Source organism: Phocoena phocoena, chromosome 1 (genome assembly GCF_963924675.1).
Source record: "Phocoena phocoena chromosome 1, mPhoPho1.1, whole genome shotgun sequence".
In the NCBI taxonomy this organism is placed as follows: Eukaryota; Metazoa; Chordata; class Mammalia; order Artiodactyla; family Phocoenidae; genus Phocoena; species Phocoena phocoena.
The window spans coordinates 67,584,400-67,605,029 of record NC_089219.1 but is presented as its reverse complement, the minus strand read 5'-3'; the positions used below and the strand labels follow the sequence as shown (position 1 = coordinate 67,605,029).

Here is a 20,630-nt window from a genome sequence, read left to right as displayed (position 1 = left end):
GAGGCCCACGTACAACAACAACAACAACAACAACAACAAAAATCAAAAACGTAGTCAAAGATAAAGTACTCAAGTCCTTCACCTACTGTGCCCCAGTTACCCGGGAAACTCAAGGTCTACGGAAGCGCGGGCTTCTAAAGGCGGGCGAGGCGCCAGGAGGCGGGGCAGGCGTCGCAAAGAAAAAAAAAACCAAAACAAAAGTACGCAAAACCCTGCCCCGCGCTGCTTTACGGCACTCGCTCCGCCCCTCCAGGTGCGCGAGTCTGAAGCCGGCAAACATGGCCGACACCTGTTTTCTCGGCCAGGGTTTCTCTACCCTGGTAGGGTTATTGCTCTTGCCCTTCGGCAGCTTGGCCGCTAGTCAGATCGAGGTAGGAGTCAGGCCCTCTGAGCGACAGGGCCCTGGGGGGACAGCTGTGGCCTGACTGTCAGCGCCCAGCAGATGTCCGATACACAGCCGCCGAGGGAAGCCTTCTGGAGTCACCCACCAGCCTCTTCCTAGGCTGACTGGGCTGTGGGGAGGGTGTCGCAGGGGACGGGATAGGACAGTGTCCGTCTGTTTAAGCCTTTTAAAACGGTTAATGAAAAGAATCAAGTCCTGGGGGCGGGGGAGGGCCTGATCCTTTGCTCCGACTAGCGTGCAGTCCCTAGCTGGTGAAAGGTCAGCGCATGAATGCCGCACCTACTTTTCCCTGCTACCAAACTATAACGCTCTCCTTTAATAGGAGTCAGATGGATACGGTGTTTTATTTTTGGCTCACACTACGTTCTGGCGCGTTACAAAGCTTTTACTATCCCCTGTAGTCTGACAATACCTTCGTCCAGTTCTGCAGCCTACATCTCTAGCATCATTTTTCAGAATATCCAGCTGGCTTAGGGGCCCAGATAGTCAGCAGACAGTTGAAAATTTGTGTCCAAAGTTTTATATTCTGCCTTCCCCACCTCCTGTGGGGTTGCTTCTAAGCTAGAAACCTAGGGTTTTTAAAAATTGACTCCTCTCTTTATTTCACATTTTAATCATCACTAAATTCTATGTTCTGAACTTTTAAAATTGCTTTCACCTGTCCAGTTCGACTGGCTTAATGCAGGCCCTGGTCATTTCTTGCGTAGATTATTGCAATAACTTTATCTTTTTTCCTCTAGGCTTCCAAACTCCCTTACTTTAGTCTTCATCAAATGTAAACCTGATCAGGTTATTCTTCTGATTGAATCTTTTCAGTATTTTTTTCATTACATACAGAATAGAGTCTAAACATCATGATCTGGTCTCTAAGCAGAGACTTTTCCATTCTTCATATAGGACCCCAGTCTCCCCACCATCTCAGACCTTGAGCTTAGACCAGCAGCTCAAAACTTTTTGAATACACATCCCTACCAGTTAAAAAGAGAGTATGCACTCCCTCTTTCTATTCATGAATTATTGCTAATTTATATATTCAGTATTTATAAAGCATATTGTTTAGATAATGTAAACTTAAATAGAAGTTCTATTTTCCTTATTTAGTAGGTTATTTTGTATACTTCATTTTGGATACCATTACTCTTTTTTGTAGTTACACAGTTGTGCTTTTTTACATTACCATATTTCATTCCTCCAGTTTCTTCTGTTTGCTTATTTACTAAATGCAGTAAAAGCTAACCTCTGTAGAATCTTTCCCTATCCTTTACTTTTGCCTTTACTGTTGTAATTTGTGCACTTAGCTAGTATAGCACTCGTCTCTTATAACCCATGTATTCTTTGTACTCTATATTACATCATCTTTCACTTAGAGGACAATAGCTGCCTAATTGGTCTGGCTCAAGTCATTCTTTTTTCTTTCCAGTCTGTTCTCCAAGCTGCAGCCCAAGTAACTTTTAAATATGCAAATCCGATCATGTCACCCGTATATACCTTAATGCTGCTTTAACGATAAAGAACTAAACCTTGATTATGACCCATAAACAAGGCCTTGCATTCTTTGGCTCCTGCCTACACCTCCAGTTCTCTCTCCCGCTCTCTCTTTTTCAAACTTCTAGTTGTGCTAATCTTTCAGTTTCTAGAAATTTTTAAGCTTCCTTCTGCCATTTGGGCTCATGTTCCCTCTGTCTGGAATTATCTTCCCTCTTCTCATTATCTTTTGGATCCTAACCAAATGTCACTTCTCTAGAGAAACCTTCCCTGACATCGCTGCCTACCCTTCCTCCTCCCATTCCCTGATCAGGTTAGGTTCCCCTATTATACTCTTTTATGATACTGTATATCTTACCTTTATAGAATTTGTAGTTTGTCCTTATCTGCTTAATGTATGTCTATCAAATTGGATAGTAACCTCTTTGGAGGCAAGTACTAGCACTATTTTTGCCCATCATTGTATTCTGAGCACTGAACAGGGACTGGCACATGGTACCCAATGAATGTGATGAATGAATGAACGTTACATAGTAGTGTAATGTGTTTGCATGCTTGTCTTCTTTATTGAACTCTGGGATTCTTGAGAGAAAGCAGCATGCTTTTTAGTGACTTTTTTGCATCCCTGTACATTACATGGTACCTGGCACATAATAGGTGCTCCACTATGTGTAGAATGAATGAATAACTTTGCAGTGTCTATATTGTCTAAACAATCACAAAAGAGTTTTGCCATCTCGATTTTTTCACTGAAGTCTTAATGATGTGAGGATTTTGGAGCTGGAAGGGACATTAGAGGTTATCGGGTCAACTCCCATTTCTACATGAGGAAAATCAAGTCTACAGAGCTAAATGACTTAACTCCATTCTCACAGTCAGATCTTCAGATTCCTAAACCACTATAGCACATTGCTTTCTTTAGCATCTATGCAGCTGTTGAGAAAGTTTAAAAAGAAATATATATATATATATATATATATATGGCGCGCACACACACACACATATATGACACACACACACTGAGTGAATTTTTTATTTCATTCTTTCTGAAATTTTCTTGCCAGCTGAAAATTAAAACAGCTAATATTTGTTATACAATTACTATGTTCTAGTCACCATTCCTACATTCTGTGAGTCAGGTAATGTTATCATTTTATAGGTGGGGAAATGGAAGTACAAAGAAATTAAGCAGCTTTCCTAAGTTTATACAGCTAGTAAGTAGTAGGGTCCAGATTTGAATCCAGGCAGTCTGACTGTTCTAGTAATTCATACTGTTTAGGGGCAGATCTGAAATCATTATGGTTTATATTCACTATTATTTTAATATATAATAAAAGTCATATTCATTAGGTGTCTGGATGGTATTGGATGCTGAGGTTTTTAATGTCCCATGATGGTAAATATAATTCAGACTTTAACAGATTAGCAAAATGGTACATGGAAGTATGCTAGAGAATGTGTTTAATCACATATATTGGTGAGTTAAAATAAAATAATAGGAAGCACTCAGCACAGAGTAGGAGCGAATATTGAATGAAATTTCGGCAGGAAGGGTATTAATATATGTGAATCAAGAAATGAAATGTCATTCACAATTTGAAGATTGAATAGAAAATGAGAAGCATGAGGAAGAGCTGACTGCATTTGAGATAAAGTGTTTAAAAACAAAAATCCCCTCTTGCAGTAGCCTCCTGCTCCCCCCAAATAAAACTATTTTGTCTTTCATAAGGTCAGATACTAGAATATTTATAAACTTGCATAATGATGGCTTACTGTTATTACAACTGTGAAAACTCCGTGAATCGTAACTGTCCTTTATCAGTCTTTATTCTGGGAAATGTGACTTTCTTTTAAGCTTTTTGCTATTATTTGACTAATAGGATCAAGCGGAACAGTTCTTTAGAAGTGGCCATACGAACAACTGGGCGGTTTTGGTAAGTGTATTCTATAAAGGTATACCTTGTTGTTTACATTAGATGTGTATCTGAGAAATTTTGTGTGAATCAAATTCTTGAAAATAATTTATATCTTATAACAGAAATTATTTTCATTTGGCTATATTTAAATTGATCACATCAACTAATAATATCCTTTGTCTTCAGTGTGTCTGTCAAGTGGTGATGTGTAAATACATGGAAAAATAAATTAGGGATCCTATTGTGAAAGGGAGCATTTTATAAAGTGTAGAGTTATTTTAATGATGGAAACTAGTAATTGTATTTCTTATCTGTAATATTTGTTTATAGATACTCTCTACTTTGGCTATTTTGTTTTTATTTGTTTTTTTGTCTTTTTTTAATTTGTTTTTTGTAAACATTTATGTTTACAAAAATAAATGATCATTGTAGAAAATTCAAATTATACAGAAAAGTTTAGAAGACAAATTAATTTTATGTTACTGTGATTAAATAGAATAGCAACGTGGGTTCATGACTCATTTTCTTGTTCTTCAGGAACAAAAACCTTTTATATGCTACTGCCTCGTAAGAGATTTTATGAAGGAATTGAACAAAAGCTGCTCATGATAAGGAGATAGGTTTTCAGTGACCACTTAAATTGGGGAAAACTATGAGGAGGCAGGCCATGATCCACCAATTTGAGAAGATAACTTGCTCTATAGGAAACTAAGGGCACTTCCAATTAGTCTCTCTATAGGAATTCTTAAAAGAGGGAATAACTGCCTATGTGCGACAGCTAATTGCCAAAGGGCTCATCTTTTAGAATAGGAGCCTATTAGCTTATGCTACACACACATTGAAGTCTTCCTTGATCTGGGAAACCTTTAACTGAGCCCCTCTCTAATCTCAGCAACCTAGGTCTCAGCTGAGAAATAGAAGGTGAAAAAGAATTACTTCTGAGTATTTGACAACTGCAGTTTTCATGTTTTGTGCAATATTTTACACATTAACTCAGACTTAGTAGAGTGAGACTTCAATAAATTGTACTTTCTTAAGTGGAAAATTATGAAATTTGACCAGGGCCAAGTTGAAAGTATGAAACATACATTTCTTTAAATGTTACGTAGTTCAAATTAAAGAAAAAAATATGTTTTTCCTCCCAGTTTGAATTAATTTTAATCTTGACTAGATGATCAGAGGTAAATGAAATACCCCTTCGCTCTTGTAATATGATTGAGAAAACTTGCCACCAGAGGGAGATAGAAGGAAAATCGGATGCTATTTTAGTTTCAGGATCTGCTTTGAATAAAACATTTTTGTCTCTGTTTAATAAAAAATGTTACAAAGATAATCCATACTCATGGTTAAAAAAAATAATACTGATGGGTAGTGATTTTGTTTCTAGCTTTTTGGTTTTGATTTTTGCTAATGTAGGCAATATTATAGTGAAAGTGCTTGAACACATATTTTTACATGCTTATATGAGCTAAATAAAAAAGTACATTTTCAAACTTGATATATGTTGCAAATTACCCTCTTAGAAGCTTTATATTAGTTCACATTCCCATAAATAGGATACGAGTGTTTTGTCCTCATATCTATAGTATTTGCCCTCATACTATTGGCAAGGGTATTGTCATACCCTTGCCAATAGTACGAATTGTCAGACTTTTGGATACTTATCAATTTATGTTTTTTTTAAATTGTTGTATAACTACTTTACAATGTTGTGTTAGTTTCTGCTGTACAACTAAGTGAATCAGCTATATGTATACACATATGCCCTCCCTCTTGGACCTCCCTCCCCACAACACCCATCCGACCCATCTAAGTCATCACAGAGCACCAGGCTAAGCTCCCTGTGCTATACAGCAGGTCCCCACTAGCTAGCTATTTTACACATGATAGTGTACATATGTCAATCCTAATCTCCCTATTCATCCCACCCTCCCTTTCCCCCCGTGTCCACACATCCGTTCTCTACATCTGCGTCTCTATTCCTGCCCTGCAAATAGGTTCATCTGTACCATTTTTCTAGATTCCACATATATGCGTTAATACATGATATTTGTTTTTCTCTTTCTGACTTACTTCACTCTGTGTGACAGACTCTAGGTCCATCCACCTCACTACAGATGACTCAATTTCGTTTCTATTTATGGCTAAGATTCCATTGTATATATGTGCCACATCTTCTTTTTCCATTCATCTGTCTATGGACACTTAGGTTTCTTCCATGTCCTGGCTATTGTAAATACTGCTGCAATGAACATTGTGGTACATGACTCTTTTTGAATTATGGTTTTCTCAGGGTATATGCCCAGTAGTGGGATTGCTGGGTCATATGGTAGTTCTATTTTTAGTTTTTTAAGGAACCACCATACTGTTCTCCATAGTGGCTGTATCAATTTACATTCCCACCAACAGTGCAAGAGGGTTCCCGTTCTCCACACCCTCTCCAGCATTTATTGTTTGTAGATGTTTTGATGATGGCCATTCTGACTGGTGTGAGGTGATACCTCATTGTAGTTTTGATTTGCATTTCTCTAATAATTAGTGATGTTGAGCATCTTTTCATGTGCTTCTTGCCCACCTGTATGTCTTCTTTGGAGAAATGTCTATTTAGGTCTTCTGCCCATTTTTATATTGGGTTGTTTGTTTTTTTGATATTGAGCTGCATGAGTTGTTTGTAAATTTTCGAGATTACTCCTTTGTCAGTTGCTTTGATTGCAAATATTTTCTCCCATTCTGAGTGTTGTCTTTTTGTCTTGTTTGTGGTTTCCTTTGCTGTGCAAAAGCTTTGAAGTTTCATTAGGTCCCATTTGTTTGTTTTTATTTCCATTTCTCTAGGAGGTGGGTCAAAAAGGATCTTGCTGTGATTTATGTCATAGAGTGTTCTGCCTATGTTTTCCTCTAAGAGTTTTATAGTGTCTAGCCTTACATTTTGGCCTTTAATCCATTTTGAGTTTATTTTTGTGTATGGTATTAGGTAGTGTTCTAATTTCATTCTTTTACATGTAGCTGTCCAGTTTTCCCAGCACCACTTATGAAGAGACTGTCTTTTCTCCATTGTATATTCTTGCCTCCTTTGTCATAGATTAGGTGACCATAGGTGCATGGGTTTATCTCTGGGTTTTCTATCCTGTACCATTGATCTATCTTTCTGTTTTTGTGCCAGTACCGTACTATCTTGATTACTGTAGATTTGTAGTATAGTCTGAAGTCAGGGAGCTTGATTCCTCCAGCTCCATTTTTCGTTCTCAAGATTGCTTTGGCTATTTGGGGTCTTTTTTTTTTTTTTTTTTAATTTGGGGTCTTTTGTGTTTCCATACAAATTGTAAAATTTTTTGTTGTAATTCTGTGAAAAATGCCATTGGTAATTTGATAGGGATTGCACTGAATCTGTAGATTGCTTTGGGTAGTATAGTCATTTTCACAATATTGATTATTCCAATCCAAGAACATGGTATATCTCTTCATCTGTTTTTGTCATCTTTGGTTTCTTTCATCAGTGTTTTATATTTTTCTGAGTACAGGGCTTTTGCCTCCTTAGGTAGGTTTATGCCTAGGTATTTTATTCTTTTTGTTGTGATGGTAAATGGGATAGTTTCCATAATTTCTCTTTCTGATCTTTCACTGTTAGTGTATAGGAATGCAAGATATCTCTGTGCATTAATTTTGCATCCTGCAACTTTACCAAATTCACTGATTAGCTCTAGTGGTTTTCTGGTGGCATCTTTGTGATTTTCTATGTATAGTATCATGTCATCTGCAAACAGTGACAGTTTTCCTTCTTCTTTTCCAATTTATATTCCTTTTATTTCTTTTTCTTCTCTGACTGCCATGCCTAGGACTTCCAAAACTATGTTGAATAATGGTGGTGAGAGTGGACATCCTTGTCTTTTTCCTGATCTTAGAGCAGATGCTTTCAGTTTTTCACCATTGAGAATGATGTTTGCTGTGGGTTTGTCATATATGGCCTTTATTATGTTGAGGTAGGTTCCCTCTGTGCCCACTTTCTGGAGAGTTTTTATCATAAATGGATGTTGAATTTTTTCAAAAGATTTTTCTGCATCTATTGAGATGATCATTTGGTTTTATTCTTTAATTTGTTAATATGGTGTATCACATTGGTTGATTTACCTATATTGAAGAATCCTTGCATCCCTGGGATAAATCCCAGTTGATTATGGTGTATGATCCTTTTAATATGTTGTTGGATTCTGTTTGCTAGTATTTTGTTGAGGTTTTTGCATCTATGTTCATCAGTGATATTGGTGTGTAATTTTCTTTCTTTGTGATGTCTTTGTCTGGTTTTGGTATCAGGGTGATGGTGACCTCATAGAACTTGTTTGGCAGTGTTCCTCCCTCTGCAATTTTTTGGAAGAGTTTGAGAAGGATAGGTGTCAGCTCTTTAAATGTTTGATAGAATTCACCTGTGAAGTCATCTGGTTCTGGACTTTTGTTTGTTGGAAGATTTTTAATTACATTTTCAATTTCATTACTTGTGATTGGTCTATTTATATTTTCTATTTCTTTCTGGTTCAGTCTCTGGCAATTGTGCTTTTCTAAGGATTTGTCATTTCTTCCAGCTTGTCCATTTTATTGGCATATAGTTGCTTGTAGTAATCTCTCACGATCCTTTGTATTTTTGCAGTGTCAGTTGTAATTTCTTCTTTTCCATTTCCAATTTTATTGATTTGAATCTTCCTTTTTTTCTTGATGAGTCTGGCTAAAGGTTTATCAATTTTGTTTATCTTGTCAAAGAACCAACTTTTAGTTTTATTTATCTTTGCTATTGTTTTCTTCACTTCTATTTTATTTAGTTCTTGTCTGTTCTCTGTGATTTCTTTCCTTCTACTACCTTTGGGATTTACTTTGTTCTTCTTCCCAACTTGCTTTAGGTATAAGGTTAGATTGTTTATTTGAGATTTTTCTTGTTTCTTGTAGTGAGATTGAATTGCTATAAATTTCCCTCTTAGAACTGCTTTTGCTGCATCCCGTAGGTTTTGGGTCCTTGTGTTTTCGCAGTTATTTGTTTCTATGTATTTTCTGATTTCCTCTTTGATTCCTCAGTCATCTCTTGGTTATTTAGTAGCGTATTGTTCAGCCTCCATGTGTTTGTGTTTTTAACAGTTTTTTTCCTGCAGTTAATTTCTAATCTCAGCGTTGTGGTCAGAAAAGATGCTTGATACTATTTCAGTTTTCTTAAATTTACTGAGGCTTCATTTGTTACCCAAGATGCAGTCTATCCTGGAGAATGTTCTGTGTGCATTTGAGAAGAAATTGTATTCTGCTGCTTTTCGGTGGAATGTCATATAAATATCAATTAAGTCTGTCTGGCCTGTTGCGTCATTTAAAGCTTCTGTTTCCTTATTTATTTTCTGTCTGGATGATCTGTCCACTGGTGTAAGTGGGGTGTTAAAGTCCCCCACTATTATTGTGTTAGTATTGATTTCCCCTTTTATGGCTGTTAGCATCTGCCTTATGTATTGAGTTGCTCCTATGTTGGGTGCATAAATATTTATAATTATATCTTCTTGGATTGATCCCTTGATCATTATGTATTGTCCTTCCTTATCTCTTGTAACAGTCTTTATTTTAAAGTCTGTTTTATCTGATATGAGTATTGCCACTCCAGCTTTCTTTTGATTTCCATTTGCATGGAATATCTTTTTCCATCCCCTCACTTTCAGTCTGTGTGTCCCCAGGTGTGAGGTGGGTCTCTTGTAGAGACATATATATGGGTCTTGTTTTTGTATCCATTTTGTATCCATGTCTTTTGGTTGGAGCATTTAATCCATTTACATTCAAGGCAGTTATCGATATGTATGTTACTATTACCATTTTCTTGTTTTGGGTTTGTTTGTGGGTCTTTTTCTTCTCTCGTGTTTCCTGCCTAAAGAAGTTCGTTTAGCATTTGTTGTAAAGCTGGTTTGGTGGTGCTGAATTCTCTTAGCTTTTGCTTGTCTGTATAGCTTTTTTTTCTCCATCGAATCTGAATGAGATCCTTGCTGGGTAGAGTAATCTTGATGGTAGGTTTTTCCCTTTCATCACTTTAAATATGTCCTGCCACTCCCTGCTGGTCTGCAGAATTTCTGCTGAAAAATCAGCTGATAACTTTATGGGGATTCCCTTGTATGTTATTTGTTGCTTTTCCCTGCCTGCTTTTAATATTTTTTCTTTGAATTTAATTTTTTGTTAGTTTAATATGTGTCTCGATGTGTTTCTCCTTGGGTTTTTACTGTCTGGGACTCACTGTGCTTCCTGAACTTGGGTAACTATTTCCTTTCCCATGTTAGGGAAGTTTTCAACTATAATCTCTTCAAATATTTTCTCAGAGCTTTCTCTTTCTCTTCTTCTTGGACCCCTATATTTCGACCCTTGATGCATTTAATGTTGTCCCAGAAGTCTCTGAGACTGTCCTCATTTCTTTTCATTCTCTTTTCTTTATTCTGCTCCTTGGCAGGTATTGCCACTATTCTATCTTCCAGCTTACTTATTTGTTCTGCTTCAATTATTCTGCTATTGATCCCTTCTAGTGTATTTTCCATTTCAGTGATTGTGTTGTTCATTACTGTTTGTTCTTTAGTTCTTCTAGGTCCTTGTTAAACATTTCTTGTATTTTCTTAATCCGTGCCATCATTCTGTTTCTGAGATTTTGGATCATCTTTACTATCATTACCCTGAATTTTTTTTCACGTAGGTTGCCTATTTCCTCTTCATTTATTTGGTCTTGTAGGTTACCTTGCTTCTTCATCTGTAACATATATTTTTGTCATCTCTTTTTTTTTTTTTTTTTTTTTTGATGAGTGCTGCTGTGTTCCTTTGTTGCTGGTCATTTGGTGTGAGGCATCCAGCACTGGAGTTTGCAGGCAGTTGGGTGGAGCTGGGTCTTGGTGCCAAGATGAGGACCTCCGGGAGAGCTCACACCGATTAATATTCCCTGGGGTCTGAGGTTCTCTCGTAGTCCAGCGGTTTGGACTTGGCACTCCCACCACAGGAGATCAGGCCTGACCTCTGGCCCAATAATGCAGGGATTCCTCCTGTCCCCTTAGGTGTCTGAGGTCCTCCACTAGCGCCTGGTAGGTGCCCTAGATGTGAGGAGACACGAACTCTGCGTCCTCCTGCTCTGCCATCTTGACTCCAGTCAGAAGTTCCCTTTGCTCACCAGTGAAAGCCAATGCTCAGAGTTCATTGCAGTCCCTGGACCCGCTTCTCAATCATCCTCAGCACAGGACTCTAGGCAGCCACTCAGCATGAGCTGAAAGCCATTTACCATCCTCACAGTGGCTGGAAATCTGCTTAGGGAAGCCTTCAGCCCAACAGAAACATCACAAACCTGTTTTCTTATGACAGAAGTTGAGCATCTTTAAGACTTTTATTGTCTATTTTTAATACTTTTGTTATGAAATGCTTGCTCTCATCCTTTGCCCATTTTTCAAAATTGGGCTGTTCATCTTTTTCTTATTGGGTTATAATTATTTCAAGTTTTCCATTTCTGTTAGGATTTTATGGTACATATTTTTTTATGTAGTCAAGAATTTTAGTCTTCTCCTTTTTGGATTCCAGGTTGAAAATTCAGTTTAATAAAAAAATCTTGTGGTTCCGTCCTATTTACAGGGGCAAGAACATTTGTGGTATTCTCAAAACTGTCATTACACTTACTATCAGCAGAACAGTGTGGTAGGAGGTAGGAGGATACTTAGTGGATAGATATATTACCAACTGATCCCAGTCTCTGGTTTCTCCTTTGGAATGAGCGTTCGAGAGGGCTGACTTTTGAGGCATGGCATTAGATTTTCCTAGTATCTTTGTTATCTTTTTTAAAGATCAGTTTGTCTTTAAGTGTAAAACTTGTTGAAATCGTTTCTAGTTTTCTGTTCCGTTCAACAGCTTCTTTATAATGCATTCCCTTATGTGCATATAAACCTGTTTTCTATGCTTTGTTTTAGTCTCTCTCTTATGTTTTTCACAACTAAAATTAGGAAGCAATCCAGAGTGAAAGGAATATTATATAACCCAATGTAGTTAATATTCTTTTCTATTCTGTGAAGAGATTATGGGCATTGTCTTTGGTTCTAAAGAATTTAATATTTTAGAAATAGGAACATTATAGAATCATAAATTGAGAGTAACTAAGTTGGTTCAGTATTTGATTAAATTCCCCAAGTATTTGTTTTCTCTTAAGCTGAATCTTTTTTTGACTAGTGATGAAAGACCTTTTTCTAGAGAGATTGGTTTTATTGACCATTCTTTATGTGCTTTGCTGTTTCTAGTCCTGATTATGACATACTCTTTTTTAAGCATCTCTACATCCTACTTAAAGAGAAGTAATTCTGTAACTCTGTAGCTTATTTTGATTCCTAAAAATAATATATTTTTTTTATTACTTTAGGTATGTACATCCCGATTCTGGTTTAATTATCGACATGTTGCAAATACTCTTTCTGTTTATAGAAGTGTCAAGAGGCTAGGTATTCCTGACAGGTAAGTATTCTTAATAAAGCTTAACTCTGATCCTCAGTGAAAATCACCTTTAGATGATATTATATTTGTTTTTTTGTGTTGCCTTTGAAAAACATAAAGAAACCTAATTTGAAATTATTTTGTTGTTGTTAGAGCATAACTATCATGTATAAAATAGTTCTTACTTAAGAGCATAATGGCAAATTATATAAAACAACAATCAACACTAAGGTAAAAAGATTTGATAAAGTATAATTGTTCAGTGTCATTTATTTAATTATTCAGTGCTTCAGTCTGGGTTTAATTTTAGGCAACAGAAGGCAATTCTGACCGATTCAAGTAGAAAAGGTATTTAATGAAAGCATATTGATTAGTTTACCAAATTGCTGGGAAGGCTGAGGCCTTAAAGAGTCAGGAACAAGAGAGACTACGTAACAGAAAAGACATATCTAAAAATCATGGCATAAAACCAGTCCAGTGATAGGAATGCACCTTGAATTGCTGATGGCTAGACTCAGCTACCACATTACTGCTACCGTTGCCTTTGGAAACTTAATGTTGCTTCTGTGGCCTGCTGCCAAAATCTGACCTTTGCTGTCCCAGCTTCTTACTGTCTCTAGCTCTTAATTTAGAGTTCTTGGTGGGAATGTCATGTTGGCAGAATATAGATTAAGTGCCCATGTCCATGCTGCAGGGGTGACAAGAAGAATGACTATGTGGCATTGTTAGCTTCTCTATAAGGAGGGGGGGCTCTACCTTCTGTGAAGACTCATAAAGTGGTATATTCCCTAATTATATGAGGGAGCTCAAGTACTAAGCAGAACTCCCACACCTCCACCCCTAAATACCTGTCCTCTACATTTGATTTGTCAGATATGATAGATGTTTTTTGCTACTTCCAAAGCAGTTATAGAAGAAATTGCAGTCAGTTCAGTTACTTAGGTTTGATTTACTTAGTCCTGTGTTCCTCTCTACCTGTGAGGTAGTGTGGAAAGAGCTTTGCAGTTAAACAGGTCTGGGTTTAGTGGTGATTTTGGTTAATCATTTCGTGATACTAAGCCTATTTCCTTAGCTATTACATGGTAGTGGTACTACCTTCTTTGCAGGATTTAGGTACTTACAGTAAAGTGACTAGAGATATGTATAAAGTGCTGCAGGAGAAGAAAGGAAGCAGGGCATGACTCAGGAAACAAAGTTATCTTACAGTCTATGTCAATAGATCATTTTAGCCTAAGAAGCTGACAACTATAGCCTTGGAGCTGTAATTTAATTCCTGTATTTCATCTGGAAGTTAAGGCATCTTGGTAATACCATTTTTAAAAAGTACATTAAAGTAAGTCTGAGAAAGGATGATTTGTTATATCAAATTTAAGAACTATTCTTGTAATTAGCTGATTACTGTTATTTGTTAATTAGTTCTCGAATAGGTGTATGTGGTTAGTCTGTTGATTTTTAACTGCTATTGCTTCTATACCCAATGTGCTCCTTCAGGGAATTACTATGCATGGTTTGGCAGTAGGTTTCACTTTGGTAAATGAGTCTTTGTCCTGTCTATAAGTCATGAGGATATGTTTAAATGATTTAAGTAAGATTTAGAAGGACTTTTTAGAAATAGAATATAACTGTAGGATATATTTTATATATAATAATTAGTAAGTTTGTCCTTAGGTTTCTGAAGAATATTCTTTAAAAGCTTATTCCTGTTTCAAATGCTATCCTGTCTACATCTCTGGTTATGAAGTCTTTGTTGGAGAATGAATTGGGGATTGAAACAGTTGATGATTTAAAACATTTACTACTTAATAAAAAGCGATCAATAGAATAGATTCTATTTGGCTTTTAGTCTATTATCGTGAATACTCCTCTTCTTGGTGACTTATCTCACTTTACCCCTACCTGGAATTAAGTATAAAAATATAATTGTAAGTAAATTTTAATCAGAAAGTAATAAACTATTATGAAATAACAGTTGGGAAACTTAAAATCATTGAGTGGTTTTCAGTTTTAAAGCTTGAATTTCAAAATACAGTTTGAATTTATTTTATACATTATGGAACATTTTCAAGTTAAAACAGTATTATCCTAGCTTCTGACGTATATCACAGCTTCTCAGGCTGTGTATCTTGAGAAAAATGAGTGGTCACTGCATTGAATAAAAATTATGAGTAGAACTCTGTTTTGTTTTGTTTTACCTTATTTGCTTTTTAAAAGGAGCATTTTACTTTGTCTTGCAATGCAAAGTATTTGCATTTAGTTTTTCCATATACTTCAATAAGAAACTAGTTCATGTCAGAAATCATTTACCAAAACACATGACACAGATGATTGCCTTTTATTGTGGAAGTTCACATCAATTCCTTAGATCCTGTTTGAAATGTCACATTAATTGTGTCAGTACTCTTGTTCTGATTTCATTTTGATTTTCTGTCTGTATTTCACCTACTCCAACCATACTGAGCTATTCTCTTTGCCTGGAATGGTGGTCTATATTTCTAGCTCACTGCCAGTAAAACCTGGCCGTGATTCTGAATCACTCAAGGTACGTGTTAAAAATACTGATTTCTCGGCTTCACCCCTGGAGATTCTAATTCACTAAATCTGAAGTGAGTCCTAGACATCAACTCTATATGTGGTTCTGGTGCACAGTCAAGTTAGGAAGCACAGCTGTAACTTTTACCTGACTTTCCAAATTCACTTTAGTACTTCAAAAAAGTATTCTTGACCTCCCTGTTTGCTTTTATGGTATCCTTTGTCTGTACTTTGATTATAACATGGTTATACTAATTATAGTATGTCTCCCTCATTAGATTATAAACTCCTTGAAGGGAACAAGAATTATATTTTATTTCACTTTGTACTTCTAGCATCTAGCACAGTACTTGGCACATAGTAGTGCTCAGTAGGTATTGGATAAATAAACTTGTGACTTGGAAATACTTTAACCAGTTAGGCAAAACAAACACAAGTCTGTACTTCAAAAACATTTCTGTCTTCTAAAGTGTGTTAGTCTAGTTTTTAGCAAATGTTAATGTTATAAAAGACTTTTTAATACATAAGTTGCCAGAATTTTATAATACTGTATCAAAATATTGATTCAGAGAGGGGATCTTAATGGTTATGGGGGAAAATAAAAAGACGTGCTCATAAGTGGCTCATAATTACCCTCCTCCTTATCTATTATCCTTTTCATACGTAGGTTCCATGGAGTTCAGGTGTCTTGCACTTTGTGCCCATGCTTTCTGTAACCTTACCCACCCTCAGAGATTTTGTTTTTCTTTGCCTGGTTTTAGCTTCCTGAAACATTTCACTATTTTCAGGAAATTTTATGTCCTCAAATACTTGTTTTGGACTAAATCCCTGTTTTGCTACCTCCAGTACGCTTTAAATGCTTAAGATGAGGAAGCGAAAAGGCATTAAGCAGGGCTTAGGTTCTAAAGTCAGTATGTGAAGCAAAAATTTAGCTAAAATTTTTCTTGTGAAGTTTCTTAAATAGCACATAAAGCACAATATAGTATTATCTTTCATCAAGTCTAACATAGCAGTTTTAGAGCAGTGCTAGAGCAAATTACTATTTTCTTTTTCTTTGGTGGAACATTTGATGAAGTGGTTCACTTAGGATTAAGGGACATGTTTTATGAAAAATAGCCATATCTTTAACACTAGAATTGTGATGCTCATGCTGTGAGAGGCACATGGGAATTGAGACTGAGGGAATGTAGAATTGTAGCTCCCATCTCATCTTATGTTTACTTTGGGGAATAAATGCATTGAGTAATAGGGTGGATGAAGTCTGTCTTTCCTTTTATTTTTTTTGGCTCAATGCATAAGAATTAAGTTTATGGAGTTAAATGTGTATATAATTTTTCTTAAAATATGATTTAGCTCTGCTACGAGTTGGGTGGATATGAGTTTTTGTAACTATCCCTATCTGATAAACTATTTCTATAGTTAAATCCAGTAGCTTTTCTTTTTTTTTTAAATTTTTTTTATTGAAGTAGAGTTGATTTACAATGTTGTGTTAATTTCTGCTGTACAGCAAAGCGACTCATTGATGGTCCAGTAGCTTTTCTGACACTATTTTTCCCCTTACTCTGTATTTTAATCATTATGTGAGATTAATATTCTTAATTTAAACCTTTATTCATCTCCCTTTACTCATAAACTCTTAAGGTATGCAAAATAAAGTTCAAATCCCTTATGCTGGAATTCAAGGCTTTTGCAGTCTGTCCATATCTAATATTCTGATCATTTAATTTCAATTCCTTATGCTCTAGCCAATACCTTCTTATAAGTCTCTGTTTTGGCCTCTGTCATTGCCTTACACTGGTCCTTCCGTCTACAGTTTTTTCCTTCCACCCTCCTTTCTAGTTTTCCTATGCCCAAATTCACTTCATACATTCCCTAACGCTTTCTCAGTCCTTCTTGCATAAATATTTTATTTGTACTTCTATCATGGCACTTTTTTGTTTTTTTTTTGTTTTTGTCTGCGGTACGCGGGCCTCTCACTGTTGTGACCTCTCCCGTTGCGGAGCACAGGCTCCGGACGTGCAGGCTCAGCGGCCATGGCTCACGGGCCTAGCCGCTCCGCGGCATGTGGGATCTTCCCAGACCGGGGCACGAACCCGTGTCCCCTGCATCGGCAGGCAGACTCTCAACCACTGCGCCACCAGGGAAGCCCCATGGCACTTTTTTGTATGTATTGATCTTATTTCTTCAAGGTAGGATCTGATACTATATTTATATTCCTCCCAGTACATTCTGTAATATATTGTGCAGAGTTGAATGAATGAATGAATGAATAGTATGCTAAAGATCCCTAGTTAAGTGGAACCTAATTGGTCTAGATTAGAAAGGAAATATATATGAATATTGCTTATTTATAGTCTCTTTAGATCTTTATTCTTTTTTTTTTTTTTTTTTTTTTTTTTTTTTGCGGTACACGGGCCTCTCACTGTTGTGGCCTCTCCCGTTGCGGAGCACAGGCTCCGGACGCGCAGGCTCAGCGGACATGGCTCACGCCGCTCCGCGGCATGTGGGATCTTCCCGGACTGGGGCACGAACCCATGTCCCGTTCATCGGCAGGCGGACTCTCAACCACTGCACCACCAGGGAAGCCCTAGATCTTTATTCTTAAGCTGCACTGAGCTAAAAGTGCCCTGTAGTAGATTTTATAAACTATTCCCTGACTCCTACTTTTGGGATCCATGGGTGGGGTGATCTCACCAGGGAAATTGAGATTCATTTCTTTCTATGAGAAGTCTATAGAGTCTTGCCGAAGACAGGTTATTCCCTATCTTCCTACTGTTTAAGTTCCCTCAGAATGTACTTTTGAGTTTTTGGTCTCTTATTCTTTTTGACTTCTTTCTCAAGTAATAAATATTAGAATTAGAAATGTGAATTCTGGTAATGTTGTAAATTAAAAAAAAATCACTAACTGCCTGTTATTGTTGTTTTAAAAATCAGATTGGTAGTATAGCTTTTGACAGTTTTTATTTATTTTTTACATCTTTATTGGAGTATAATTGCTGCACAATGGTGTGCTAGCTTCTGCCCTACAACAAAGTGAATCAGCCATACACACACATATGTTCCCATATCTCTTCCCTCCTGCGTCTTCCCCCCTCCTACCCTCCCCATCCCACCCCTCCAGGCGGTCACAAAGCACTGAGCTGATCTCCCTGTGCCATGCGACCGCCTCCCACCAGCCATCCATCCCACATTTGGTAGCGTATATATGTCCATGCCACCCTCTCGCTTTTTGACAGTTATTTTTTATTCTGCTGTGGATTTGATCTTATACATAAGAAGATATTGTGTACGGTGGAACATTAATAAGATACTTCAGGAATTTTCTTGTATAATTTCTCATTAAAACAATATGGAGAAGGGCATGGTTATTACAGTTCATTGGAGATGCTTGTGACTTTCTGATAAGGTCAGCCAAAATGGACCCCTACTTTTGGCCTCCTCCTCCATCCCCCCTGCAACACACATTCACTATCCACTGTCCACCATAATTCAGATACTGTGTTAGGGATTTTATAAAGAATTATTTATTCCTTGAACTTTTATGAGAGAATCCCCTCCCCCCCTTTTTACATATTAAAAATGGTTACTCAGAATGGTTAAATGACTTGCTTAAGGTACATTAAAGGCACTGTTAAATAATAGAACCAGAATTTGAATTCAGGTGTTTGGACTTTATGGCTGGAGCATTTCAATTATTTCACAGCTATCTCCTCCCTAAGAAATTACAACAGGTAATATTTATGTAATATTTACAATTAGAGAATTCTTTTAATAACATGATCTCATGTTATTCTTATGACAGTCCTATAGAGGTTGGTAAAATTATGCACACTGATCATTTAATACCTTATTTAATTAAAAAGTGTATATCTACATGTTGAATGTGGTGCTTGTGAAAATCATTCATATTAATTGAATAATATAAGGAGCACCTCCCCATTTTCCTATTTTTTCCATAGTTTTTACTATTTTCTAAGTCTTCATGATTTCATGCTTCTGTACTTCAGCAGCTTTGTAGCTGTTTATTCCCTGTCTCTAGTCTCTTTCCCCCTCCAGCCCATCCTACACTCAGCTGTCAGAATTATCTTTCTCAGACACTGCTTTTATCTTTTAACTCCCACGATTAAGAACCTGCAGTGACTGTTGTTTCTCTAAAACAATCCAAAAATTTCAACCAGTGTTCAGTCTTTACTGCTTTGTTAATTACAACTTACTATGTTCATTTGTTGATTTGTTATGATGTTTACTACATAATATTCACTCCTATTTCTATTTTTTTTTTAACCATTCATCCCACTTAGAACACTTAGTATATCCTCTGTGCTGTCCTTTCCTACCCATATAGCTTTCTTTCCTTTGTGTCACTATGTAGAACTTTGCAGAGTACCCTGTACATGGAGGTTACTGAGTGATATTTTTTAAACCATTACAGTTAGTTTATAAAATTTTCTCAATAATTAAATATATAGTTAAAACTTTATTACTATTTTTATTTTATGATTTCACCTGCTTTTTTGTGAACAAAAGAACTAGAACAGTAATAAATATGCTTTGTAAATAATTTGTGATATATTATCATAGTTATTGTCAAGATAATATTAACTCATGTCTTTGAGTGTTCGGCTTCTTGTCTTCTGTCATTTCCTAACAGTTTTTTTTTCTCATATACTTTGTAAAACTACAAATAATAGTGTTTGAGTATAGATACTTACATATTCTGAGCAGTCTGTCATTTTATTCTCACGTTGGCAGCTGATCTGTCTGCCACTCCATGTGATATTCTTGGTGAAGTGCATAATATCTTGAATAGGTAAACGTTTAGAATAGTTAAGAAGCTGAAATGTGCTCTGAGGAGGAGAATAGTGACAATGCTAAAAGGAGCATTTTGGCCACTGCTATCATTCTTTTATGTTTAGATAATAAGATCCATATTGAAGACTAAGGAGACCATTAAGGGTTTTATGGAGCAAAGGGGAAATTTCTTTATTGATTTGTAAATAGATAGAAGGGTTTTGGGCTGTTGAAGAAGTGAGAGATGCTTATTTTTCATCAATACCACAACGTCTTCATTCCTGACACTATCTTCATATCTGGGAATTTGATTTCCTTGACTTTGGTCTTCTTTTGAATTGTCTTGGGGTCTTGTTCTTCCATATTAAGTTTACAGTCAGCTTGTCAAGTTCTTAAAATCCTTTTGGGATTCTCATTTGCATTGCAGTGAGTTTTAGATTAATTTAGAGAGAATGGGCTTCTTTATGGTATTTTATCATTCAATTTATGAATAAGGTATATGTACATTTAATTATGTGTTTAACATCTTTCAACTAAGCTTTGTAATTTTGTTTTTGTTTTTTTAAAACATATTGGCTTTTAAAAAAATAATAAATTTATTTATTTATTTATTTATTTTTGGCCGTGTTGGGTTTTCATTGCTGCGTGCAGGCTTTCTCTAGTTGCGGCGAGCAGGGGCTACTCTTTGTTGCGGTGTGTGGGCTTCTCATTGGGGTGGCTTCTCTTGTCACGGAGCACGGGCTGTAGGCACGCAGGCTTCAGTAGTTGTGGCATGCAGGCCCAGTAGTTGTGGCTTGCGGGCTCTAGAGCACAGGCTCAGTAATTGTGGCACACGGGCTTAGTTGCTCTGCGGCATGTGGGATCTTCCCAGACCAGGGCTCGAACCCGTGTCCCCAGCTTTGGCAGGTGGATTCTTAACCACTGCACCACCAGGGAAGTCCAAGCTTTATAATTTTTAGTTTTTGGTAGAATTTTTAGTTGTCCTATTGTTTTGGTTGATACTGTAAGTGGTACCTTTTAAAAATACATTTTCTTACTTCTGATGCACATGCAGT

At 36.6% G+C, this 20,630-nt stretch overlaps 1 protein-coding gene across 1 annotated transcript in view; it reads left to right on the top strand.

The window, feature by feature from the left end:
- The first annotated feature begins 278 nt into the window (after positions 1-278).
- PIGK (phosphatidylinositol glycan anchor biosynthesis class K) overlaps positions 279-20,630 on the top strand; it is a 135,134-nt gene continuing 114,782 nt past the window's right edge. The window contains exons 1-3 of the mRNA XM_065888466.1: positions 279-371; positions 3,769-3,822; positions 12,185-12,276. Of these exons, the coding sequence (XP_065744538.1) occupies positions 279-371; positions 3,769-3,822; positions 12,185-12,276 (239 nt within the window). The remainder of the gene's footprint in view (positions 372-3,768; positions 3,823-12,184; positions 12,277-20,630) is intronic.